The sequence below is a fragment of the Sander vitreus genome, chromosome 3, assembly GCF_031162955.1.
Source record: "Sander vitreus isolate 19-12246 chromosome 3, sanVit1, whole genome shotgun sequence".
NCBI lineage: Eukaryota > Metazoa > Chordata > Actinopteri > Perciformes > Percidae > Sander > Sander vitreus.
In genome coordinates this window covers 820,031-846,913 of record NC_135857.1, presented here as the reverse complement: position 1 = coordinate 846,913, position 26,883 = coordinate 820,031, and the positions used below count along the sequence as shown (strand labels likewise).

At 40.5% G+C, this 26,883-nt stretch overlaps 3 protein-coding genes across 4 annotated transcripts; 2 read left to right on the top strand and 1 right to left on the bottom strand.

Annotated features, from left to right (window-relative positions):
• Window positions 1-248: 248 nt before the first annotated feature.
• Window positions 249-2,300, bottom strand: diabloa (diablo, IAP-binding mitochondrial protein a). Its single transcript, XM_078242959.1, has 6 exons — window positions 2,164-2,300; window positions 1,732-1,864; window positions 1,468-1,593; window positions 997-1,107; window positions 763-859; window positions 249-454 (listed from the first exon to the last, which is right to left on the bottom strand). The coding sequence occupies exons 1-6, from the start codon at window positions 2,298-2,300 to the stop codon at window positions 249-251; spliced, it is 810 nt and encodes a 269-aa protein (XP_078099085.1).
• An 8,190-nt stretch (window positions 2,301-10,490) lies between these two features.
• On the top strand, window positions 10,491-11,459 carry or95a1 (odorant receptor, family 95, subfamily A, member 1). Its single transcript, XM_078244765.1, has one exon. The coding sequence runs from the start codon at window positions 10,491-10,493 to the stop codon at window positions 11,457-11,459; it is 969 nt and encodes a 322-aa protein (XP_078100891.1).
• A 2,011-nt stretch (window positions 11,460-13,470) lies between these two features.
• On the top strand, window positions 13,471-26,872 carry p4ha3 (prolyl 4-hydroxylase, alpha polypeptide III). 2 transcript variants are annotated; one of them, XM_078245573.1, is made up of 13 exons: window positions 13,471-13,770; window positions 14,992-15,146; window positions 15,269-15,492; window positions 17,325-17,474; window positions 17,550-17,601; window positions 17,768-17,931; window positions 18,776-18,952; window positions 21,863-21,927; window positions 22,063-22,222; window positions 22,332-22,394; window positions 22,908-22,976; window positions 23,612-23,708; window positions 24,243-26,872. In XM_078245573.1, exons 1-13 carry the CDS (start codon window positions 13,583-13,585, stop codon window positions 24,311-24,313), a joined length of 1,635 nt encoding a protein of 544 aa, XP_078101699.1. In that variant the 5' UTR covers window positions 13,471-13,582; the 3' UTR covers window positions 24,314-26,872. The 2 variants fall into 2 exon arrangements, with proteins under 2 accessions (XP_078101699.1, XP_078101697.1); XM_078245571.1 differs by having other exon boundaries at window positions 18,773-18,952.
• Window positions 26,873-26,883: the final 11 nt, after the last annotated feature.

The following is a 26,883-nucleotide window of genomic DNA, read 5'->3' as shown; positions in this document are numbered from 1 at the left end:
GTTGTAAGTCCACAGTTTGGCCTCTGTGTCAAATTGGCTTCAAAGCCCAGCCCACTTCCTGGGGCTCTGGCATAAACACTGAGGTTTTTTATGAGTGGAGCACACATTTTAAACATCAATATCGCAGTGACCATATAATTGTGGAAAGCCAAATTCATGATCGCGATTAATATTCAATTAATTGTGCAGCCCTAGGTAAAGCATGCAAATATTTGTTGTTGTTGTTCCAATATCTCTGTCTATTTGTGTTAGTCCTCTCGTAGATAAGCTTCCTGCACCTCATGCTCCTCGCTATTGTCTAGAAACGAAGCATATTCTGCCATCCTTTGGATCTCTTCTACTTTAGTCTCGGCCAACATCTTATCTGCAGCCGCTGACATTTTCCGAGCTTCCCCCACCTGCGACTGGGCCATCTGAATGTTTGTCCTCACTGTGATGGACGCCTGCTCGGCTCCTGGAAACACACAGATGCAAACACGCATATTGTCAAATTACTGAGAAAGTTCAAGGTTTGACATAACACCATCTTAGGTTAAACATATGGACCTTAAGATGGCACTCCTGCCCAATACATTTAGTTTGAACTAAAGTTCTACTGAGTGACAGCATCTGATATGTACACTTTCTAAAGTGAACAGAAGAAAAATAGGATTTTATGTCTTATTTTATTATCATAATTCCATCATTATAAATACAACAGCATTATGACATTCCATCAAGCTTTGAGAAATATAGCTGTACTCAGGCACACATTTCGCTCACCTGAAACGTTTGCTGCCTCGGCTGCCATTTTACACAAGTTGATAGCATTGATCCAGGTTGACTCAAAGCGTTTGCATTCATGTAGTCTGTCACTAACCTGTTTGTTTGGACAAAAAGATGAGACAAATGCATAAAATAAATGCATATTCTAAAAGCAAGAGTAAAAGCTGATTTTAACCGCAAAAATTGAATGCTAGGAAACATTTGGATTTGTTTTCAACAACACAAACTAACCTCTGCACGCTGGCCATTGATAACCTCCAGGAATGAATCCTTCTCTGCTGGGGTCAGTTTTCCCAGTGAGGCTAAATACCGTCTTTGGAGAGCAATGCGTGTGTGCAAAGCCTGTTAGCAAACAGAGGAAGGACAGAACAGGGCCATTTTTAATATGAAAGTCTGGATTAGTACATGTGCAAACTTCTTATCAAATGCAAAAACATAAAGCCACTTTGTGGAGGTATTATCCTCAGCATGAAATTATGCAAAGAGGTAGAGATTCAAATCATGATGATTGTGCTATGCCCATTTCATTTAGCAATATGGACATACATCAACTCTGTATTGTGGTGGTGGTAATGTGCCTTCTCATGCTACTGTTTAATGTAGCGTGAGTATATTTTCTACCCAATGATGAATTAAACTCCCAGACTGAGGTTGGCAATCGTAAGCTGTGGATAAAATGTTACACATAAGATGAAAACCCACCTTTGAGTAGTCCTTAAGGGCATTTATGAGAGCCAAGGAGGTCTGGGAGAGGAAGGTACTTGAACTGTCTGTCACCACGGAGGCTGCTCTTCTGATCAGAGAGTCATGAGAGAGGTTTTCCATTTGCTACAAAGAGGGGATTGCAGTATTTTAACTCCTCCATTCAATTTCTATACAAAATATGAAAAACAAGAACAAACTTGTTCCGAAGGGACACGATTTGTGCAGATGCAGTTGATAGTCCCTGGTAGGAGACTGACCCACCTGTGTAGAAGGAATAGCATCAAGCCCATGGCCAACACTGAAAGGTGCTATGCTCATATGTGCAGGATCTGTCTGTTCCCCAAACATCTGGACTCCAGGCTTTATGCTGCTAAATAGGTCACTCTTTGAACTGCTGCAGAAAAATAAGGACAAAATATGAACACGTTGTTAGATATATATATATATATATATATATATATATATATATATATATATATATATATATACATTATGGTTTAAATTAGCAAAATCTAGGAGAAGTTAAACCTGAACTTAATACAAACAATTCATATAATCTCCTGAAAATGTTAAAAAGTTGTTTAAACTCAAAGAAAAAGATAGATAAGCTATTGAAGGTGCAAAGCTTCAATAGGTGGCAGAGATCCAGGCTTTGTTAAAATTACATACTATTGCTTATTTTTCATAACCTACCTTAGGAAACGGATACAGGTGGCTCCTCTCCTGAGCACACTCTTGTTGCTCCGCAGCAGTGAAAAGTCTGTCTGATTTCGCAGAAGTCCTCCGGCAGCACGACTAGCACACACGGAACACTTACCAACAGCTTGCATTTTGCAGATGAATTAGATCTGCTGCACTTGAAGAATGTATTTATAAGATATGATATATATTAGTTCCTGAGAGTAGATTTTCTGTCTGCTCTACTGTACGCTCGCTTATCTTTGTAAAGTCAGAAAAATGATCTTGTTCGATGCTTGTAATCTTTCCGTTTGCTCGACGATGACCAACTGTCATGTCCTGCAGGTATTTGTAAGGCCCCAGCCCCATTCCATTGCGTCAAACGCATTGATCTGTTGACTCTTCCTGCAAATGTGCGTAATTGGCTTTATCAAAAAAAAAAAAGATACCAAGACATAACCTCTGTGCTGGTTCCTCTCTCTCTTTCTCTTGCTCTATTGTGTGTTTGAGTGTGTGTGCATGAGAAAGAGGACCACTTTAAGTTCAGGATGAAATAATATAATATATTTAATAATAATCAGACCTTAATCTGAAAATTGACTATTTTTTCAAAAGGTTTGGAAATTGCCGCTGGGTCAATTATTGGGGTGTTTTCAAGATCGTGCATGAAATTAAAAGGTGCTCTGGCATTTTATACAAACCACATATAATTAATACAAGGTGTAAGAAATCAAAAAGATAATGATCGCTGATCAGTTCATAATTAATGCTTAGTTTGTTCATCACTTTTCATTTTGATTCCAACATTGCATGATTTGGTTTATTGCCCAGTTTGAGTTTTAGCAGTGTGTATTTTGCATTTGGTTTTACTGGTAGGTGAGTTGCGTGTTTTAACAGTTATTATTTGCATGGTTTTGTGGATTTGCTGTGTTTTCTTCATTGTTTGTTTGACTGGGACTCAAGGTTATGAGAAGCAGCTGTGAGTGCCTGGACCACACCCCCCCACAGCTCAGGATTGGCCACAGGATAGTATGATGTGCTTGTTAAAGATGGATGTGAAACAGGTGCAGAGGAGAAGGAGGACAAAGAAAAAGGAGGAGAGTTTTGTTTTTAGTACAGTTTATGCTGTGCCGAAGTAACCTGCTTTATGTTTAATAAATTATTGAAGAATCATCCTGTGGAACTTTTAAGTTTTTTTAAACAGTGGAAACACTTCTTTTGCTGGTAAAACAGGACCTCACACTACCATGTTACAGAAGCACATGGTGTATTATAAATATAGACTATTTTGTACAGCTTTTTACAGTAATACAACTCAACACCAGGCCTTTGGTAAAAACCTCCCCTGTAACCAACACTCCTTGATGGATAACTAATAAATACTTATGGGTTTTAGTTGTCATCTTATCATCTAGTCACTTGACTAGTTATCTGACTCAAACTGTACTTTACTACACACACACACACACACACACACACACACACACACACACACACAGTGGCGTGCCGTGCATCAGGAGCAGGAGGCAGCATCATCAACAACAACAACAACCATGTATTGAGGAAGTTAATCAGCTGATGGATTGGGCTATAGTGGAGGCAAAAGTCTGTGTAGCGGAAATTCATTTTGAAAGGGCAACGAAACACAAACATTCAAGTCATCACACTCACTTCGACTAATGGTGTGATTTCATCACTCATGGACAGACTCAGTGACAGACTTTCGCTTTCTTAGGGCTAACACTCGCCCTTCCAGTCCAGTCAAAGATAGAGCAAAAAAGGCGTGTTTCCTTTGAAATGTAACGCAAACTTTAAACAAATTTACAGAAAATCTACAAAAGAAAATGGAAAGCCTAATGAAACTGTGTTATTGCATATCTATCTACATACCTACTAGACAATTACCTTCACACACAACTACACCTACAGGCAGATACATTGCTGATCCACCAGACCTGCATGTCTTTGGAAAATGGGAAGAAACCACGGCACCTAGATGAAATGTATAAACATGGGCAAAACATGCAAACTCCTTTATATTAAAGTCAGGCACCTTCTTGCTATGAGGCCTATTTGTTGTTTTGTGTCTCTGATAACACTAGCCTGTTGCCACATTATCATCAAAAATAACAAAACAAGCACACATAGAAGCTGGATAATACTAAATGATGCTCTTTACATTTTGATGGCCTTAGGAACAACATCATGACCTATGATCACAACACTATAATGGAGGTGACTTCAGACGGACTATAAGTAAGAGCATGACAATTTTAATTCACATCCCTCTTCTCAGCTTTACAGACAAAACCTTAGTTGTAGCCTATTTGTCACTTCTTCATGCCATTTCATATTTCCCTAAAATTCTTGCTGCCCAAAGTTTGGCAATATCACTCATTCTGTCTGATAGCCTGCAAATACTGTTATCTGCTGAGGTGGCGTCCACTGGGGTTCAGAGGCCGAAAGTTTGTTTTGGACACAGATTTTGCTCCAATCCCCTGCAGTCCTGATTACTGACGCAGGACATGCGTACAGAGCTGATGAGCCCCAGTGAACTGCTCTCAACGGAGTCAACTTGTTTGACAAACAAATGTAAACTTCAGTTTGCACAATTAGACTCCGGAGCCTTGCGTTAATAATCAACCAGTCTGTTAATTACTAAGCAGGGGATAGGGGACACGCTGTCTAACCATGCTCTGGAGATATCGCACAGTACCTCACGTTACATCTTATTTACTGCACTCATAGTATGTCATTTACACTCCAGAAACATCTCTTTCTGGTTTTCATCATCTTCTTCAAAACATTACTGATGTTGCACCTGAAGGTTACACCTCTACTCTGATTACTGACTTCAATAACGTTGTGTAAGAGTGTGACTCTGGAACACAGTCCAAAAAGATAATGCAGTGAATGTCCATGTCTTGTGCCTGATCAGTGTTTTTCAAGCTGTTTGTGTACCTTTTGCACTACAGTTTAAAAAGATCTGAGCAGCCTTACACATAAGGTAACAAACTGGAACCTGTGGTTACTCTAATGCATTGTTAGTGGCAAAAAATGTACACGATATTCAGTGATGCACATTTTTTGATTTGCTAATCCAAAACAATTCACATAACAAGCAACCAAAAGAAACACAGCGTCCTAAAATATCCAGTACTTATCTTTGTATCGACTGACTGTCAACACCCCCCCCCCCCCCCCCCCTCTCTCTATGGTAACAACCAAACAGACTTTAACAGCCTCTGAAGTGCAACGCCCTTTAACTCTGACTTGCTAACCATGAACCTGCTATGGGCCTGATAGTATAGTAACACATGTTGTTTATGTGCCTGAACTTTATCACCTTAACCAACATTGTTAAGTCCATATATATCAACAGTATATTGAGAATAATTTGAACAGCTCTACCTTATAGCCTCTCAACATATTAGATGCTGACAGCTGACAATGAACACTCTGCTAATGCTTCATATTACAGCCCGCAATGTACAGGGTAATTACTCCGGAATAAGGGTGTACCAGGACAGTAGGCTACTTACCAATACTTATACATAGGTATTGGGGAAAAACATGGAATAAGTTATGGAATAAGGGAGTAACATTTGGGATCTTACAAATAAGGTATACTGTACTTCTTTTTTACCTACTGGGTACCTATACTATTTTTTTATCTACCAATACTGTAGTTATTTTTTACCTACTCGTTACCTATACTGTAGTTATTTTTTACCTACTATGTACCTATTCTAATATTACGCACTGAGCAATAATCTGGACATTTGGGAGAAATTTAGAAATACATTATACTGTAGTTATTATGTAACTACTTTACATTCTCTAGGCTATATTACAAGGTGCAGTATGACTATAACACTGACACCTGGCCCACCGTCTACTGCCAGATAACCATCCCCGACCACAACTTTATTTTGAAACTTTTCACAAAAAGCATGTGACACACAGAGATGGGAAGTAACGAAGTACAAATACTTTGTTACTGTACTCAAGTAGATTTTTCAGATATTTTTACTTTACTATTTATTTTTGTGCCAACTTTTTGCTTTTACTCCTTACATTTTTAACACGAATATCGGTACCTCTCCTTACATTTTACAAAATTGGCTCGTTACTTTAGTTTCAAATAATTTCAGTGGAGTTACTGTTATTATTTTTCTCGTTATCAATAACGAATTCAATCTAATTGGATGGGAACATACGTTGCACTTGACGCACCTCTACAAGACAACTCGACAGATTGGGCGCCATTCATTTGCAGCAAATCACTGCGGCTTGATGGCGGCAACATTAGCACATAGTAGTATGGACGGAGACGTGATTGAAAATGAAGAAAACGGAGATCCCAGAGATTCGGCAGACAAGCAGCAAGACATTTCCAATCATCCTTGGCCTTATCTGAGAGAGATGTTTGAGATAGTAGGCATCAAGAATGACTCCTGGTGAATGTGCTGCGTAACTCTAAAAGTATAGGGAACTTCTTAATTAATGTCTGTTTAGTAATTTATATTTTATCCTTTATTTTCGTTCCAGAAGCCATATTTGAGCACACACACATACATGTAGATTCATTTAAATGTTAAGGGGAAGATTAAAAAAGAGAAACTGGATCTGTGAATTCTCACAGAATCACAATTGAATTCATATCTTTCTACTCAGTCAGGATCTTATTAAGCTGGAGTCCCAGTCTCTGTCACAATAATCATATATGTCATGTTTTAGGCCTATTGGCAGACATCCATTTAAAATGTAGCCAATGCCATATAAAGAGCCTTTTCTCCATGTCCACTGAAGTTTCTCAGCTTGAACTCTGCTAACATTAGTGTGGTCCAGGTAGCTGTCATTCACAAGGCTACTTTTACTTTTATACGTTAAGTACATTTCCAAGCCTGTACTTTGTTACTTTTACTTGAGTAAAGAAGTTAAATCAGTACTTCAACTTTTACCAGAGTATTTTTAACACAAGTATCTGTACTTGTACTTGAGTACGGGAGGTGAGTACTTTTGCCATCTCTGGTGACACAAAATACAATTATAAACCAATTCGGCATCATACTTATAATAAAAGAATAGAATACAAGGCGATCTTTTTTCGAGGACCTGCTGGAGCAATGATCAGTAGCAAAGCACACCAACGTTACTGTAGTTTTTTTTAGCTCTCTCAGTTGAATGTTAAGAGGAAGTTACAGAAAAGAGAAGACGTCTCGGTACTATTAATACATCCATGCTCGGTACCGACCAAGGGGCAATCTCCCGTGCTAAGCAGTGATGCACATGCATGTGGAAGTTCCAAAAACTGCAGTTCATCGAGTGGCCGCTTGAGGCTGGCTGCCGAAGTCAGTCAATTCCTATAGACCCCCAGGTTAAAAACTTTACAGCAGAATAAAACATGTTTAAAGCCTGGTTCAAAAAACGGTTTTGGTCTCTATAGCTAAGTCTACCCTTCATGACAACTCTGTTAATTTAACTATCCCCAAATTATAAATGAAAAATGTAGTTTGCTCTGTTAGAAACAGGGTCATTTTAAAACAAATTCAAAGTTCAGATTTATTTGGTGATTCAGAAGTCATTTCATCACTCCATCTACCCTGAAACGAATGAAGAAAGTGGATGCATCTGGATGATCCAGAGGAGGAATGGGAGAAAGTCATGTGGTCTGATGAGACAAAAACAGAGCTTTTTGGTCTAAACTCCACTCGCCGTGTTTGGAGGAAGAAGAAGGACGAGTACAACCCCAAGAACACCATCCCAACCGTGAAGCATGGAGGTGGAAACATCATTCTTTGGGGATGCTTTTCTACAAAGGGGACAGGACGACTGCACCGTATTGAGGGGAGGATGGATGGGGCCATGTATCGCGAGATCTTGGCCAACAACCTCCTTCCCTCAGTAAGAGCATTGAAGATGGGTCGTGGCTGGGTCTTCCAGCATGACAACGACCCGAAACACACAGCCAGGGCAACTAAGGAGTGGCTCCGTAAGAAGCATCTCAAGGTCCTGGAGTGGCCTAGCCAATAGACAATCTTTGGAGGGAGTTGAAAGTCCGTATTGCCCAGCGACAGCCCCGAAACCTGAAGGATCTGGAGAAGGTCTGTATGGAGGAGTGGGCCAAAATCCCTGCTGCAGTGTGTGCAAACCTGGTCAAGAACTACAGGAAACATATGATCTCTGTAATTGCAAACAAAGGTTTCTGTACCAAATATGAAGTTCTGCTTTTCTGATGTATCAAATACTTATGTCATGCAATAAAATGCAAATTAATTACTTAAAAATCATACAATGTTATTTTCTGGATTTTTAGATTCCGTCACTCACAGTTGAAGAGTACCTATGATAAAAGATACAGACTTCTACATGCTTTGTAAGTAGGAAAACCTGCAAAATCGGCAGTGTATCAAATACTTGTTCTCCCCATTGTATAAGTATTGGTACATGCTGTACTGGTACACCATCATTTCCGAGTAATTACGCTGTACGTTGCAGGCTGTAATCTAAAGCGTTACCAACACTTTTTATTATCTCCTGAGGCCAGTTTCACAAAGATAAGCTTTGACTGTGGCTTACATTAAACTAATAGTCAGACTTCAAATTGATGTCTAAATTCATTTGTTGCACATCTTGACTATCATTAGATGCGATGCATCATGGGTAAATGAAGATTTTGTTTGATAATAAAAACATGGCTGATTGAGCAACCGCCTCCTTCCTCCAGCAGAAAACCTTTACCCTCAGGAGGAATGTGTACTTTAATGCTGCAGCTGGTAAAGGTGGGGGCTAGTTTTATCTTTAATAATGAATACAAATCTATTTTTTGATTATATGTATTAATAATCTGAATCTGTCAAGTAACTTTACTAGCCCCTGAAATGTAGTGGAGTGAGTTAAAGTACGTAGCATAAAATGGAAATAGTCAATTACAGCACTGGAGTAAATGTATGTAGTTACTTCCAAAGCTTGAAAGTGTTTTACTTGCAGTAGAGCAGACACGGTGGCGATGTAGCGTTGGGCCTGTCCTGTGATGATTTCTTACGAGTCAGCAGTAATCATCGAGTAGGGCCTACAGCAATTCTATAATCTGCAGGATGCTGCCAAAACACTTTGCTGGACAGTTAACAAACTGCTTTGCACAAGACACAGCTGGAACAACTGACCCATCTCACTTGACAATGTCAACTCAGCAGAATCAGGACAGTGCCACCAATCAATATGAAGCTCCCTGTTCCAGCTGGAAAAGGTTCAGTTAAGTGAAACTCTGCATCAGCAAAAAAGGGACGTTTCGCAGCTACCAGTGTGGTTGTCCAGTCTATCCTGGAGTTATACATAGTTTCCCCCAAAACTGTTCAGTGCTATTAGTTTTCACAGATGCTCACCGGCTCAGAGTCTCGGCTCGAGTCTGCACAGTGACCACAAATTATACAAGTTTTAGATGACGGTTTTTTAAGATAGAGCAAGCCAGATTAATTGGTTTTCCACAGAACAGGGTCGCTTTTGATCATGGCAAATCGATAAGGTTGAAAGTTAGGCCTAATTAGGCCTCTGTCTGTGTTCTGTTTTCCTACTGTAGCAGCGGGCATTAAAGTGGACCAAGTTACGGAACAAGTTGTCCGTCATTTTGCTTGAACAACGGTCAGATAGTTGTAATACAGTTAAGTTTACAGTTATGCTCAAAGTAACCATGCCACCATGCATTCTTCTGTTTTTGATCAAAACCAGTTATTTTTATGCTATACTTTGTGAACTGTGTCTGCTTGATTGCTTCCACAAATACTGCAACAGGATCCCATCTCCCCACTGGAATATTAGATAATGAGAAACATCATGCTGTATGACACTAGCATGTAAACAATGTATCTCTGGAGGAATCAGGTCTGAGTCAAACAGATGTGAATTGGGACAAACACTTTATAAAGGAAGAACATCCCAGAGATGTATTTCATTGACGTTTTATGATAAGAAGAGGAAACTAAAGCTTGGTCAACTCTTCTGACTGATGAAGACATTCTTAGGTGCGTAGAGGCCTCTTTTATTCTAAAGGTTGGGTACATATTCATTCACAGTAGTCAGTTTTAAAGGCTGGGGGGAGGGGGTTGCTAAGGAAAGACAACACAGTACATTCTTCTCTTACAAAGTTGAGGGTTTTCACTGAATTATTAAGCATTTATAAATAGTTTGCTGCTCTTTCGTCATATTGGCTAAGTTCTATTCTCATTCTATCCTATACAATTTTGTCAATGTGTCTTTTTGTGGATGTATTTTAGTAGGTGTATGAACTTTTAACATATTTTCTTGTTAACAGGTTTGCTCTAGTAGTGCACAGTTGCAGAATGCAGAATCTGACTGAATTTCCAGGCAATGCAACCTCCCACAAAAGTCTGTCTGTGATCATCAAAGTGTGTGTGGTTATCCCTTTCTTCTGCGTCTTCCTCTGCTGCATTCTTGTCATGCTGCACATATTTGCATCTCACAGGCAGTTCTTGGACACCTCACGTTACATCCTGTTTGCCTACATGCTGATCAATGACACTCTCCAGCTCTTGTCCTCTGTGCTGCTCTTCCTCTTTGTCATGGGTCAGGTGAAATTTGCTATTGTCTACTGTATTCCTCTGCTGTTTCTGTCCACTGCCACTTTCCAGAACACACCTTTAATCCTGGCCACCATGTCACTGGAGCGATATGTTGCCATCTTGTATCCCCTGCAGCGGCCGGCCGCCTGGCGCTCAGACCGTATCTGGATCATTATTCTGTCCCTGTGGCTCATCAGCTGTATCTTCCCCATGATTCACTACTCCATTGGGCAAAGAGATCGTGCTGTAGATATCCTCTCTACCTCTGTACTTTGCAAATCTATCGTTGTCAACGCATCTCCTATCCAGGCATTGTTCCAAGCTACTGTAAATATTCTCTTCTTTGCAGTAGTGGCTGTTATCATCCTCTTTACATATGTGAGAATCCTGCTGGAAACCAGGAAGCTGAGACAGGATAAAGTGTCTGTGAGCAAAGCCATGCACACTGTGCTGCTCCACGGCTTTCAGCTGCTGCTGTGCATGTTGGCCTTCACTCTCCCCATTACTGAAAATCTCATAGTGCTGCATGTCAACTGGCTGCCAGAGGACATTGCCTTTTTTAATTATTTCTGTTTCATCCTTATTCCACGCTTTCTCAGCCCGCTCATCTACGGCTTTAGAGATCAGAGTGTCAGGGGCTGCATCGAGAAAACATTTCTCTGCTGCTCAAACAAAGTCAAACTGGGTGTGAGAGGCAAGCTGCAGGACAACGTGAACTGGCTGATGTAGTTTTGACTAGGGATGCACCGATCCAACCTTTTCAGTCCCGATACTGACACCGATGCCTGGGCTTTGTGTATCTGTCAATACCCAATACCGATCCAATACCATTGTTGAATTAATAATACACTGTATACCTTCCACCTTATACCTTCCTTCCACCATGTGGAAGACAATAAAGGCACAAGACTTTCCTAACTAAACACTACTTTCCTAACTAAGACAAAATAACATAGATGTAATGTATTGAAAAAACTAACAAAACTGGATTGGCCCATGGATCTGTTAATTTTTCAAATCCCCGATCCAGCTATTTTGTCAATATCGGGACTGATATCCGATCTTAATATCGGATCGGTGCACCCCTAGTTTTGACAGAGTTCTCAAACCTAGAGTACAAATGTCAAAAGATCTATTTGTGATGTTAAAACAGAGTTTCTGCAGGTCTTGAAAAGTCTTAAAAAGCAGTGAGTACAGTTTCCTCAAAAAAGGAATTGGAAGGTACTGAAAAGTCTTGAGTTTAAATAACAAACTTAGCAATTCATATTTTTCTTGCCTGCCACAGTCAGTAATGTTATTTATTTATTACTGTTAAACAAAGTGAGAAAAGTGGGAATATTTATGACAGTGTATTATGCACGCATGAAACCGTTCAATCCTTTTTTTGGAGTTCCAGTCAGCACTATCAGACCTGCAGAACCCACTGTCACTACTGCTGTTAAACATAAACCAGGCAGTGACCGTATTTCTGTGCCAGCAGCATCAATAAAGATTTCTCAATTGAGTGAGTGAATTTAAGGTATCTTACATAAAGTCTGGCAGCTGCTTCTGGAATATAACCTCTCATTGTCTCAATATGCATGCAGCGCTGATCATGCAGGGTTTCTGATTAACTGTGTGACTGGGTTGGAGCAGGTAAGCTAATGCTTCCAGCTTTCTGTAATCCACTACGGTTAGACTGTATAACACATATTTATTAGCCTAAAATCACAAAAAAGCTTGCAGATTATTGTAGATCACTACACTGATACTGCTTGTGAATGCCCAAACTGTTCCCCGGTGTTGTTGAATGCATGCATGCAACTTGTAGTTACCATGTTTGATACTGGTCAAAAGTGATGAAGATGATGTTACAGGTCTTGTGTTTTTTATATACTTATTGTATGGAGGTAATACTGTCATATTAATATCAGAATTATAAGTAATACAGAGTGCAAATTTTACCTGTGAATAGGTCATTTATGTAGGCCTATGTATCAATCTTTTATGTACTGATTTTATATTTGCACCTACCAGTGTAAAAGACCACATAATGAACTTTGTTGTGCATTGTTGTGCATACATATCACTTAGTGAATTATGAAATGATATGAGGAATGATGAGAGTTTGTTTTGGTGGAAAATATTACAGTAAAGTGGTCACTTGTAAATCCCTTGCATAGGCTCCTTGTTTGTTTTGTTACCATCTAGCGCATCACATAATAATAATAATAATAATAATAATAATAACAATAATAACATTTTAATATATAGCCTATATTTTTCTAAGATTCAGCACTACAATAAAGTCACTCAAATTGTGCAGTGTTAAAATGGCAGTTTGGTTGTTATTCAGGGGATTCACCAGCAGGTGTCACACTGACTCCAAACTCATTACCTAATGCTTTGTCATTCAGCAAATTACTTGCCCTAGTCGGTCACTTTAAAGCAATAGAAAATAGTTAAATGAAAGAGGTGAATAGATTACATCCTGGTTTAATCAATTTCCATCATTTATTTGCATCAATCAAAGCTCAAACTAAATGTTTAGCTCGTTTAATCAGAACCAGTCTGCACAAACTGGCGCTGGACCCAACTCCATAAAGTTTGATGTATTCCTGTTATTAATCGCGTAAATATAATGCTGTGCTATAATGAGAAACTAATTGTCCTGACTGAATTCAGGCTGCAGGTCAGTCCCACAGAGAAGGAGAAAGCTGATGTCAGAGCAGATGAGGGAGACCCCCGTGAGGAATTTAGAGGCACTCTTGTAAATCCTGAGGATCGTCAGTAGGTTCCGAGCAGTGAGAGAGGAGCCCACTCACTGAAGCTACTCCACAAAAGAGGCAATACGTTTATTATCTGCGGTGGAGATGAAGTATCCCACATGGGTTTGCTTCAGCTGGAGTCTCCTGACTGTAGCTGTGATTCCCGTGTCTTTAGGGGAAATGTACACGTCGCTGCTGAACGTGAAGCAGGCGATCAGTGTTGAACGGAAGCTGATCGATTACTTGAGAATTTATATCGACCACGAGTTTGAGAGACTGGAGGACATCAAGCGGTGAGTGGCATGCGTGAGGACATGGAGTTAGCCTACACTATTCATTGATTTTCTCAGAGATTTGTGGGTGCAAAATCCTGACAAAATCTGAACTGTCTGTGAAGAATGTAAAGACTTATTCACAGTTTTTCTTAGTTCAAGAAAAGTCTCTTAATAGTAAAGACTGTGACAAATCCTGTAGCCCCTCCACAGACAGTGAGTAATAATGGAACAAGTGTTTGCACATGATAAGAGCACATGTGGGGGTTTAACTAGGATATGGTCACATTTTCAGACCCACAGCTGGGAATCCTGCATTTAAATAAACCTCATTTGGATGAAATTATACAAAAATTGCATGAGCCCACCAAAGCAAAACATGTCACCTGATGACATTATTGGTTCATGTCTGATTACCAGCTGAAGATATTTGTCTTCACTGTCCAAACTCATGGGAATAACACAGTGCAAGTTCGGTTTTAGGGTGCCTCTTTACAGGACGAAGGTTTTTATCACTGGACTTGTTTCCACTCAGAAACCTTCTTTATGCTGGAAACATAACAAATCACTTCCCCCAATTTATGATTATGATTCAACAGTTTTTTTGCCTCTAATTTTCTTCAGGAGCCCTTTTGACCATGAAATTGGAAACAGCTGCTTAATTGTAGAGGCTTTTGTGGTGTGAGGTTGGAAAGTATAGTCATGCATCAGCTTTATTCATCTGTTTCAACAATATGTCATGGTGATGATATAATAGAGGTAAACTTTGCAGATATAGCTTTCAATCCCTCATATATAAAGTATAAAAACCTAAATTATCCTGACCAATTATCAACCATTTCTATAAACGGCCCTCTTAATTGTGCCCAATGATGGTCATCATCTTGAGTGATACGCTTTGGGATGATATATATATATATATATATATATATATATATATATATATATATATATATATATATATATGAAAGCTTTCCAGTGTATCGTCTATATAAAGTACCAGTTTTAATCAATGGTTTTTACTATGTCTGCCTTGTAAGGTAGTAATTGGTCAGTCTTTTAAACCAATATACCGGACTAAATAAAGCCTTGCTCTGCGAAAGAGCTTTTTTCAATGATTTTCTTTTTTTTCAAGAGCACCTCAATGTTCCCAGGACTCACTTGCTGAATGTGAAACTGTCCTAGCACTCTGTCTCTCCATACTTCTTGTAACAACAATTCACCCTCCCCCCCCCCCAACAGCTTTTATGCCAAAGTGTTAGACCTGCACACTGAACTTTACAAAGGCCCGGCAACAGCGATGGCCAACCCGCTGGTGGCATTCACCCTGATCAAGCGGCTACATTCCGAGTGGCTGAATGTAGTCTACAGCAACGAAGCCCTGGAGAACATACAAGGTTGGCTTAATACCTTCTTTACAGACACATCTGGTGGTGATAACTAAACCCCGACCCCCCTCCTCTTCTCAGCTGTCACCACCCAACCCCCCCAGTTCACCTTTTGGCCCTCTGCTCTCCAGCCCTCAGGTCCAGTTATGAGGAGGAAGAGGCCGATCTGCCCAAACTGGAAGACCTCCAGGGGGCCGCCAAGGGGTTGATGAGGCTGCAGGATGTGTATGCTCTCCAAGTTGCAAGCCTTGTGCGTGGTTGTTTCCAAAGAGTCACTAAAGGCAAGCCTATTGATATCTACCTGCCTGCAGTGTCTGTCCCGCTGTCTGGTGATGACTGCTTTCTGGTTGGAAAGGTACGCAATCCATTATTTTCCTTTATTGTTTCCTCCTGTTGTTTTTACTTGATTTTCTTTTGGTGGAAGATGTAATCAGATTCTTTACTGAGGAAAAAGTACCAATAGCACAATCTAAAAATACTCCATTACAAGTAAAAGTCCTGTCCTCAAAAGCCTACCTAAGTAAAAGAACAGAAGCATAATAAGCTAAAAAGTATCCAAAGTCAAAGTACTCAATTTGCAGAAAAATGGCCCACATCACATCATTAAAACATGAGCAGGCATATACACCAGTTAAGTGTTAGAGTATGAATGTAAAGGCAATCAATCAATTCAATCAATCAATTAATTTAATTTGTCACATGAAATTGTATCAATTGTTCCAGTTAAATGTAATTGTAATCCCCTCAGCTCCTTCAACAGATGTAACCCATCTGTCTAGGCTACACAAACTTAAATGGCTAGCTGAGTTAAATTGACTAAATGCATTATATCAAATATGAACACATACACATAACAATATAAGTTGTATTACACTGAGGACTAAAGACTGTATCCTTGTAATAAATGGCAACATGCATAGATGCAGAGCGGGCACCTCCTCTTCAGGATGACAAGGAGTATTGGTGTCTGCCCTCATTTGGAGTGTACCATCCCCAAACACCTGGGCAATTTGCATTGTCTTTATTAGACTCTAGTGCACAGTTTGGTGGAGTCTCCCTAAATATGGTACTGCTCTCTGAACCAGATCTGAGTAAAGTAATGAATTTGAAAAATATTTGGAAGATTTTACTGTGAAAAAGTCCGTCCTTGATTAACATCCCATTCCAAATGTCTGCAAAATACTTTGATTCCAAACCTGTCAGTCATTGTGTGGTGGGCATCCATCCAGTCAGCCTAGAAAAAGTGGAATTCTTTCCATTGCGTGCCTGGGAATGTGAGACATGTGAAGATACTATTATGCAAGTATGAAAGAAGAAGAAAAAGGTCTCCCCACTAAAATTCCACTGTTTATGTACAGTGGTGATGTATAAGGGCAGGGCACTGTGTGGGAGAGACATCCTCTTGTGTGGAAAAGACATTATCTCACGCAACAAAAGCGTTCAGAGCAAAGAGCAGAGCTTGCCTTTACTTGTACTGAGGCTGAGATTATCTAAAAGCATCTTTTAACAGAGTTGCTTAGTTTGAGGGTGTTGTCAGTAAAACATGCTTTTATATGGCTCTTAGACCTCTCCTGTTAAAAAGGGTTTGTAGCTTGTCGGTTTCATTTGGAGGCATTTTAAAGCAGATTAAAGGTATTTCCCTCAGGCTATTCTGAGATCTGCAGAATACTAAACTATTTTTAAGAATGAATTGGTTCTTTAGAGATTAACAGCTCCCAAATTACGGGGTGCAATGTTGTGAACTGGGTGAGTGGTAGAGTAGATAACTTGGTATGTGTGATTAGTTGAGAGTGTGTTTTTTGGGGGATAAATGGTACACTGGCATTTTTGTTTGTGTCAGGGGTTGTTGATATAATCTGTGACGCGGGGGAGCCACATGTCACCCTCTTTCTGTGGGTGCTGTCCGGCCTGTAGTCAGCACCTACTTAATCAAGACAATTCAGCTACAAAAGGGGATTCAGAACAGCTGAAGAGAGACTGTAGCCCCTGTTCATGACTCTACAGTGTTTTCTTTACTTTTCTTTATCCACAATGTACTTGCTTAAAAAGTCAGACAGGTGTAATCTCGCTTGACATGCTGACAGTAGACCAGGTTGAGAAAGTAGTACTATTTATATTGTACGAACATGCAGACTCTTGGTCCACCTTCGGAAAGACTGGCTGTAACCCAGGTGTTTCTTTACACAGGTGGCCTACGAGCAGGAGGACTACTACCACTCTGTCCAGTGGTTGGAGGAGTCGGTGCGTCTCTTCAGGGGAACAGGAGGCGAGTGGAGCCCTGAGAATGAAGGGACTTTAGAGGATGCTCTGGATCACCTGGCCTTTTCTCACTTCAAAGTAGGTAGAAGCACATGCACATTTGGAAGATGATCGGTGGATTGCACTTGTCTTAAATTCCTTTTATTGTTTCAGACAGGAAACATTTCCTACGCTCTCAGTCTATCTTGGGAGTTACTGAACCATGGTAATTCTTTTCATTTAACTTGTCCCTTTACTTTAATCCGGTCTGTGGTGCATTATAACCCTCTTTACTTCTAAGAACTTGCACCTCTAAACTGAAGCCTCCACTGTAATAAAAAAAACAAAAAAACATGCCCTATAATCTACAGTATTTACACGTTTCTTCTCAGATCCAATGAACGGAAGAGTTTTGCAGAATGTTGAGAAATACGAGAAGCTGCTGGGTACGAGTCCACCCATATCAATAAGAGGCGATGGGCTGAGGAGACCCACCTCCAATAATTTAAGGACCAGGGACACTTATGAGAGGCTCTGCCAGACCCAAGGCTCTCAGGTATTCATCACAGCGTTCTCAACACATGCGTGTATAAGGATAATATCTGAAAGGGATCATAGATAAGTGAATACAACAACCAGAGCATTCTTAATTGTATAATAACAACCAAATGTGCATTCAAATTTAGCTTTTTCAATAGCATGTCTAGTCCTCCTGTGACATACCAATAAATCTTATTTTTCATATGTTGGTCATCTGCCATTGTACATTTTATGTTCAATTCAGTTTATTTTAGAAGGGGGCAGTGCAAATGAATAGAACACATTATACATGGGTTAAAAATGCTCGAATTAGCCAGAAGACGATTTTTCATCTGTAGTCCAATGTTGAAAAGCAGCAGTGACTCACAGTATGTCAACCCAGGGAGCAACTTATATGTAGAAAGAGGCTTTGAGAAAATGCATTTTTTCCTTGTGTTGTTATATTTGTTATTCCAGAGCAGTTTGTGATGATTTCTTTATTTAAATCACATAGACAATAGTATACAGCCATGCTAGTGGTGCTTTTAGCTAAATGTTAACGCCAGCATGCACCAAACAGCATGCACTGAACTGAACATTATACCTGCTTTGGCTAAAGATAACTGCAAAAATAAGTCTTTTTTTAATGTTTTTCATTTTCCTTTAAACAGCTCCAAATAGTTTGTCACATATTTGACAAAGTTTGAACCTTTATCCAATAGTTTGTAATTGGAGTTTCCTAGTCCATAAAAAAATAGAATTATTCTGAAGTCAGATTTTCTTTTGTGGAGAGAGAACAATGCAAAGAGTAATTGTTTGCAGATGAAAATGTATTGTCTTGATCTTGTTAATTGACTTCAGATGCCTGTTTCTCCCAGCAGCCAATGCTTTTTGAAAACCCCAGACTATTCTGTGACTACTTCACCAATGGGAATCCTGGACTGCTACTGCTGCCGGTGAGACGTGAAGTGCTGAGCCTGCGGCCATACGTGGTCCTGTACCACAGCTTCATCACTGACACAGAGGCTGAGGACATCAAGAGGACCGCCCAGCCAGGAGTAAGTGCATTTTCCTCATCACTTGCAAGTTAAAAAATAAAAAACACATGTCTACAACACATCAGCTTTTTGGGAATTAATAAATAGAGCCATGTTTTTACAGTCAACACTGCAGTTTATCCAATTAGGTCATCAAATAGTTTTGTAATCCCATGTTTGTAGAATTTTCTCTCATGGGACTCACAAAAAGTTCAAAAGAGTCTGTTGAAATCAATCTTCTACAATTAAGACACAATTACCAGATATGTTTTTTATGTGTCTTTGTTCATATTGTTGTTTGGGATATATTATGTCTTTGTGGCTTTCCACTAGGAAATTACCCTCTGTTGATGTTGGCTCTGGTTGTCATGATTGTGAGTTTCTGTTATGTTCTGTTTCCTGTTTTATTTTGAAATCTCTTGTCTCCCTTGTCTTGTCTACTTTACTTCCTGTCTTTAGTTTTCCGGCCCTTGTGATTGTCTTATGTGTTTCACCTGTTTGCCCAGCCTAGTGTCACCTGTCCCTTGCTAGTCCTCGTTATCTGGTTTATTTAGTCTCTGTTCTGTCTTTGTCGGATCATTGTATTCTGTTGCTGTGTGTTCTGTTTGGTGTTTCTCGGTTGTCCTTGTCAGTGGATTGCTTGCCACTGTTCTGTGTTTTTCCTGTTCCTGTTTTTGGGATTCTGCTTGTACCTGCTTCTGTATTTGCCTGCCAACCTCTGGACACCTTTTGTAAGTTTTGCCATTAAATTCTTTATTCTGTATTACTGCGTTTGGGTCTTCCATTTTCTGTATCCCGTGACAGAATCCGACCCCAAATGGACCCAGCAGTTTGTGAGTCTCTCATTCACCCGTTGGACTCTAATGGTGAATTCATGATTGAATTTTTTCGCGGGCTGTATGAGAAGGATCCTGTCCTTGCTAGGAGCATCATGGAGGCTCGCTGGCAGGCTACTGAAAGAGAATTTAGCTTTCCAGTCTCCAATCCTGTCAGCCTTCCAGAGTTTCAGCAGCCAACTCGCCTCTCTGTCTCCAAGCCTGACGGCCTTTCCGAGCCACATGTGCAGCAGACAACCAGTCTGCATGTTTCTCAGCCTACTAGCTTCCTAGCTACAGGTTCTTTGTTCCTGACCCAGCCTGCTTCCCTGGAACTTTTTTCTGTTTGCTCAACTACTACCTATCTAGCAGGTATCCCCAACAGCAAGCAGTCCTTTGAGGGGACCCGTCTGGCTATATTTCCTGGGACTCGTGGAGGCCGAAGACGGAGGAAAGGAAAACCTGGCTCCCAGCGCCATGCCCTGCATCAACCTCTTGTTGGGCCTGAGCCTGACCAGTGTGCCTGACCCCTGATCAGTGTTCCTGAGCCCTAGCTGACCAGTTACTGTTCCTGAATCTACCAGTGTTCTCAAGTCGGAGTTGACCATTGTTCCTAAGCTGACGTCCAGCCGTCAAGAGTCTTCGATGACCGTTCTCCCAGAGTCTGCTCTCCTCCGCCGTCCTGCTTGACCTCCTGAGATCTTCGTGATCCTGTCCGCCCTTTCGAGGAACTCATCCTTTGCCGTCCTGCTCGGCCTCCAGAAGGGCTCTGTCTTCACCGACCTGTTCGGCCGCTTGAGGGGCTCTGTCTTCGTCGTCCTGCTTGGCCCACAGAGATTCCACCTTCATGCTCGGCCGCCGGATGGGTTTCGCCTTCGCCGCCGGCCACCAGAGGGATCCACCGTCGTTGCTGCTGCCTGCAGGCAGTCCCCGAGTTCCACGATCCTCAGTTCCCGAGCCCTGCTGTAGTCTGTTCCAGCATACTGTTTCTATTTTCCCTTTGCCCTCGTGTGTGTGTTGATAATCTGCTCTGCTGTGGGTCTCGCTGGCTGCTGGGGTTGAAGCCAACCTTCTCTTATTGGAAAGACCCTGTGGAGGAAGAGTTGGTCTGCTTTCAAACATTTAGTAAGGCATGAAGGATACATTACTATAAAAACTTGGCTCAGCGCCTCAAACTGTCCAAATAACCCTGCTGGGCTCCACTGATATACAGTCCACTCATGGAGCCTCAGTATCTATATGTAAGCAACTATCGCTTTTCTGCTCATTTAGTGGAAAGCAACAGTGCACAGTTCTCAGAGCTGGCTCAGTTACTTTAGGGAATATTTGGTGGGCAAAGTCAATTTGTGCGTTATAGTTTCTGTGAGGTTTTGGCATTGTTCAAGGAGTTTTCCATGCTTTGCTCAGATGGAAACCCCTGTACTTATTTCATCATTATGTCAGCCTGTGGGTTTATTGAAAACAGGCCCAGGGTACGGTATTAGTTTGGATCAGTGGGCAGCATTCGTTAAGCATGAGCACGGTTCGCACTGTTTGGAGTTAACAGATGTCATTGTATTGCTTTCTTGATGATGATTTCATGTGTGAAATTAGGTGTGTGTGTTAAGCATTTTCCCTCTTGTGGAAGTCCTTTTTTGAGTTAAATGATGTAATGTCTCTGATGGCCATACGTTGCCTGGAAGTCATCAGGAGAAGGATCTGCAAAATGAATCAGAAATATCGTGTTACCGGTTTACTGCAGAAAACGTACCAGTGTATGCACATGTTGCAAATTGGGAAAACATTTACAGTATGAAATAAGCAGAATGTGACGTTTCTGCAGTCCAAATAAATCGGCGGCTTAATTTTAAGAAGGGCAGACTTTCCGAGACTCCCTTCCAGACTGAGACTTTGAGATGCATGCTGACAAGGTGAAGATAAGATGAAAGTAATATACCTCCAGGGCAAGATGGTCATCTGAACCTCCTATCCCTCAGTCTTTCTTTCGAATACGTCATTGGAGCGAGTTTTCATGCTATTACTCGCATTTTGTCAGGGCCTGCAGCTGGTCATCAAAGCTTGGCTGCTGTAACAATCACACACTCATAAAATGCTGTTTTCTGTCTTTGCTGACAAGTTGAAACGATCTGTGGTGGCAGCTGGAGAGAAACAAGCAACGGCAGAGTACCGCATCAGCAAGAGGTACAAATGACTTGCAACAAATGGTTACTTATAACACTTGTAGTTATAAATTAAACTTAAAACCCTAAACGGCTTGCAAATTGTTAGATATACTTTTGCCTCTTAAGTCGCTATTTATCAATGTCATTTTTCTAGTGCATGGCTGAAGGGCTCAGCACACTCCACTGTAGGGAAGCTGGACCAGAGGATCTCCATGCTCACAGGTCTGAATGTGATGCATCCATATGGCGAGTACCTCCAAGTAGTGAATTATGGGATTGGTGGCCATTATGAGCCTCACTTTGACCATGCTACAGTAAGTTGATTGTTGGACTTGTTTAACACATTCCAGCACTTGGAATTGCTAGACTGTGCATGTTGTCTGTGCTTACATTAATCAGTATCAACTGTTATACATTTTCCAGTCGCCCTCAAGTCCCGTGTTCAAGCTGAAAACTGGGAATCGAGTGGCAACCTTTATGATATATGTGAGTAAAACCATCTTATGACCCTGTTTGATCCAGAAAGCAGCCAGAGGTCCTTGGGCAGGTTGCTGTTCCAAAGTCTAAATTAAAAACACAGAGGTCAGGCCTTTGCCATGAATGCTGCAAGACTTTGGACCAACGTGCCTGAGAAACTCAGCTTAGATGTGACCTCAGTGCTTAAATTATACTTTTATGGATGTTCTGCCATGCAACAAACTGAAATCAAACTCTGTCTTTGGACTCCAGAACAGCCTTCTTCCATATTCCATATCTTCCTTTTATTAAAGCAATTTTTACTAACTAATCTGTTACATACCTTTTTTTTTTTTTAGCTATTTTGCAACATTATACGTCATTAGTATTGCTATGTTCATTAAGAACAACCCATGTGAACATTTGATAGTGACTAAAATGGCTTTTTGCAAGACTTTGAAAACCGTGCAGAGGACAGTGGCTTTTCATAACACAAGCACATAAACACAAGACACAACTCTGAAGGAATGTCCTTTTCCACAGCTCAGCTCTGTCGAGGCAGGTGGGTGCACAGCCTTCATCTACGCCAACTTCAGCGTTCCCGTCGTGGAGGTAAACTCTGCAAATGTAGAAGATAAGCGAAAAGCAGCCTCTTTTGTCTTCGTGTAATTTTTTGCCTCGATCTAGATTATTTTCACTTCACTCCGCGCCTTACTCACATTCTCTGGCGCAGCTGTCAAAATGCTAAAAGGTCAGATCATAGCAACAACAGCCATGAGATTTAAAAAAAATTTACAATGGTGCTGTTGTATAGTTGAGCCTCAGTGGAGGTTGAAGGTGTATTTTCATTGATAAATGAGCTGCAGTGGAAGGTTTTCCAGGCCATCCTTGGGGTTTAAACCCCTCACCTTTCATTTTATTAATCTCACTTCCTGGCTGTTTATAGAGAAAATAACTAATAAAATAGTGTAACTACTACTTATGAAATCCGGGTCTGCCTAGGATATTTAGATTAAAGATGAATTAGATAATTAAGTGTTGTAGTAATTGATTCATTGTTTTGCTAAATTTTCAAGCAAAAATGACAAACCTAGCTTTTCTGTATCTCATATAGTATATTTTGGACTGTTGTACAACAAAATTGACCAAAAGATTAACCAAGAAAGTAATTGTCATCATTATCGATAATAATTGTTAGTTGCAACTTTTTTTAGTTTCTTACGTGATTCATGTTTTTCATTTCACAGAAAGCTGCCATTTTCTGGTGGAATCTCCATAGAAATGGTCAAGGAGACGCAGACACACTGCATGCCGGCTGCCCTGTACTTATAGGGGACAAATGGGGTAAGAGTCAGTAGATCCAGTATGATGTGATGATGCTGTTAAAGGAACCAAAAAGGGATGTGAATATGGAAAGTAGCAAGGCACAGGAGTCCTTGTTCTCTTTTAAACAGATTAGGTTTTTTTTGCATCACTATCATGGTCCGTTTCCAGTGTTCAGCTTTCCTGTCATACAGGAGCTAGGCAACATCTGCGTTGCCTTATGCATTTAGAAATGTTCCAAAGTGCAGTTCAGACACTGAGCGCTCATCTAGGAAGCTGAACATCTGTCAGTTGGCCCAGACATCAATCTCCCAAAATGTGTTTTAGGGACCCAGTTAAACTATCTTAATATTAATCATCACAAAGCAGCTGCAGAAGCATTTGGTGGCTATGTTGTTTAAAGCAATTACTCATACATAATCAGAGATTAATGTGAATGCCTTGAAGCCAAGTATTCTAGTATTTAAAAGATGCAAAGGCAACTTTCATTTATGCAGATTTTCCCCATCTGTCTTTAAAATATTAAAACAGTTTGCATCTTTCTTTATGTTCCAGTGGCAAACAAATGGATCCATGAGCACGGCCAAGAGTTCCACCATCGCTGCAGCCTGAATCCTGAAGAGTGAGTGAGAGGGGTGGAGTGATAGCTGGGCCCCTTGCAAGAGCCAGCCTCTACAATTGAGAGGCACACTTGCGGGTGGAGAGAAGGAGGAAGCCAGAAAGTGAGCACACAGGCAGGGGAGGTTAAAGCAGTTATGGGGCAGCCTGCATCTGTGATTGGAGCCCCAGGTCCCAGGGAGCCTGAAGCGTACAGTGCTGCAGTGGATATGGATGGCACAAGGCTGAGAGGCGGGGTAGAAGTGGACTAGGGCATTTGGCAATCAGCCCCCAGAGACCAAATGCTCTCTTGCTCTTACTGGCCAGTTCCTGCAGATGGAGTGAGGCCTCTGCCTTTGCACACTGTGCTGGTTTCAGTGAACTGTGCAAGGATGTTTGCCTCTCCTGCTTGCTTAAAAACTGATGCAGCCCTTTTCCTACACTGGGCCCACTCTAGGTTCTGTCTATAAAAATCAACACAGCTGTACTTTGTGCAGACTCTAAGAACTTTATTTCTAATTTGTAGATGCAGAAGTTTACAAAGATACCTAATGTGCCTGAATCACAGCACAATGTGTAGACATTTCTGTTTGTAATGTTGCAGCCAAAAAATAAAATGCTGTTTTTGGATTTAAATATTCAAGTCAATTTAAATGTGATAATGCTTCCATGAAATGCATGGAAGAACAAGCAGATACAGAGCATGTGGCATTGTACATGTGACTTTAAAGGTAATATCTGAGTTCAACAGATATTACAGAGATTTTGTTTGGCGTTATTCTGTCACACCTCAGGACAGCAGCTCAGACTGGTGCTATGAGTCAAAGGAACCAGTCATTGTGAGTGTGCCTGTTTATTTCCAGCTGACTGGACGATGTGGTCATTGCTGCCTGTGGGAGACTCTTTCAATAACTGGCTGGAACAGATGAACCAGATCTGTCAGCCTCTTATTGAGCTTCAGAGGCTGGCCGTCATTAATCACACTCTGCACGCCAAGCGATTGGGAACACGTCTGCTCCAGAATTTGTCTGAACTCACACAACCAACGCTTCCTGCATACCACTCAGATCTATGTGTCTAATTAGGTCATCATAACTCATCTTAAAACCGAGTGAAGTATTAAAACATAGTATTCAAATTCCCCTTATGAGCTTGGACCCTATAAGCATTGTTGTGACCTTTTTGGGGGGCAACCTGCAGATTAAATAAAGGGATCTGTGAGAGAGAAAAATAAGGGTATGACAGAGGAATAATATCTCTGCTTGATCACAAATCTTTTCCTTCCAGTTCCCCGAAGTGAATAGGCTACAAACGGACACACTCTCCAAGCAAACACTGACACAGAAAATATAACAGGATGTATACTGGATGCATATTGCACATTCCTGTGTGTTCACTAAACAGCAGGACTTGATTATTCTCCCTTGGCTTTGATGAAAAGCAAAATGCTGTTTTTCTGAAGCTCTTATTTGTTTCATTGCAAGGATTTATACCATTAAAAACAGTTATAGCTACAGTATATTTAGACAGAAAACTGAGTATGTAAGACCACAAGTTTATTTAATTAAAAAAATGGACACCCTTTTGTCAACAAAAGGTTTGCAACAACTCTAGGCTTATTTATAGAAACACATACTGTAGCTACCAGTGCAGAAAATTATTCATTTTATGTCCTATGCAAATCATAGATATATATTTTTCAGTTTGATGGGTTTTTTTGTACAGTCAAATCACAAACATAACAAACCAGGAAAGCAGAAAGGTTTAAGTAATGTTTTCACAGGTCCACCTGAAGCTGGCTTTTCCCAGAATTCAAAGGGCTTTATTCTGCACTCTTCCTAAACACTCTGAGTGGCCCTTACCGTTACCATGATCACCACAACAAACATGGCCGCAGATAGGCTTGTTGCAAGAGCATAGTCCAGACTACCTAAAGCATACGACTAGACCATATGTCTACTTCAACACGTTGTCAAGTACATGCAGTAATTCTACACTTTTTAACATGTTGGGAACCGTCCTAACGTGAAACATTTTGAGAACCAGTTGATTGTGTTACAGCATCAGTGATTGTGTGCATATCTGATGGAAAAATAGACTTGAATACAACACTGACTGACAGAGAAGCTGTCCAGCAACAGCTAAATAAAGTGAAGCAGAAGTACAGAAAGGCTTTTTAAATCTCAGGTTTGAGAAAGAGAAAATCCCTTAATACTCCTGTTAGTTAGGTCAGTGCTACCCTCTGCTGGTGATGTAAAAGAAGGCTGCATGGAGTTAAAATGTTTTTTTTCACTCTGATAATATGTATGGGGTGCTTTTATTGTAAAGTTTCCTTAATTTATATTGTTTTGACTTTATTTTTGTGGATAGAATTGAATGTCTTTCCTCCCACCAGTTTGGTGCAATTTTATGTTAGTGTGGGTCACAATGTGTGCAACGATAACACTGGCATTTTTTAGATTGAATTTAGGATGCATAAATGGAATTGCACTCATGTTTTATTGCTTTCACTATATTGCTTTATTTTCTTGCCTTTGTATTCCCCTTGCCAACAAACGTGACATATAAATCAATTGAATAAAAAAATTGTCTAAGGTAT

What these genes read in the sequence shown, in the direction of transcription:
- diabloa (XM_078242959.1), bottom strand. Translation starts at nt 2,300, where the DNA reads ATGCAAGCTGTTGGTAAGTGTTCCGTGTGTGCTAGTCGTGCTGCCGGA. An exon ending in ACCTGTATCCGTTTCCTAAG is followed by an intron (nt 1,865 to 2,163) that starts GTAGGTTATGAA and finishes ATTTTTCTGCAG; the next exon opens with CAGTTCAAAGAGTGACCTAT. An exon ending in CCCTTAAGGACTACTCAAAG is followed by an intron (nt 1,108 to 1,467) that starts GTGGGTTTTCAT and finishes GTTTGCTAACAG; the next exon opens with GCTTTGCACACACGCATTGC.
- or95a1 (XM_078244765.1), top strand. Translation starts at nt 10,491, where the DNA reads ATGCAGAATCTGACTGAATTTCCAGGCAATGCAACCTCCCACAAAAGT.
- p4ha3 (XM_078245571.1), top strand. Translation starts at nt 13,583, where the DNA reads ATGAAGTATCCCACATGGGTTTGCTTCAGCTGGAGTCTCCTGACTGTA. An exon ending in AGCCCTGGAGAACATACAAG is followed by an intron (nt 15,147 to 15,268) that starts GTTGGCTTAATA and finishes TCTGCTCTCCAG; the next exon opens with CCCTCAGGTCCAGTTATGAG. An exon ending in TTGGGAGTTACTGAACCATG is followed by an intron (nt 17,602 to 17,767) that starts GTAATTCTTTTC and finishes GTTTCTTCTCAG; the next exon opens with ATCCAATGAACGGAAGAGTT.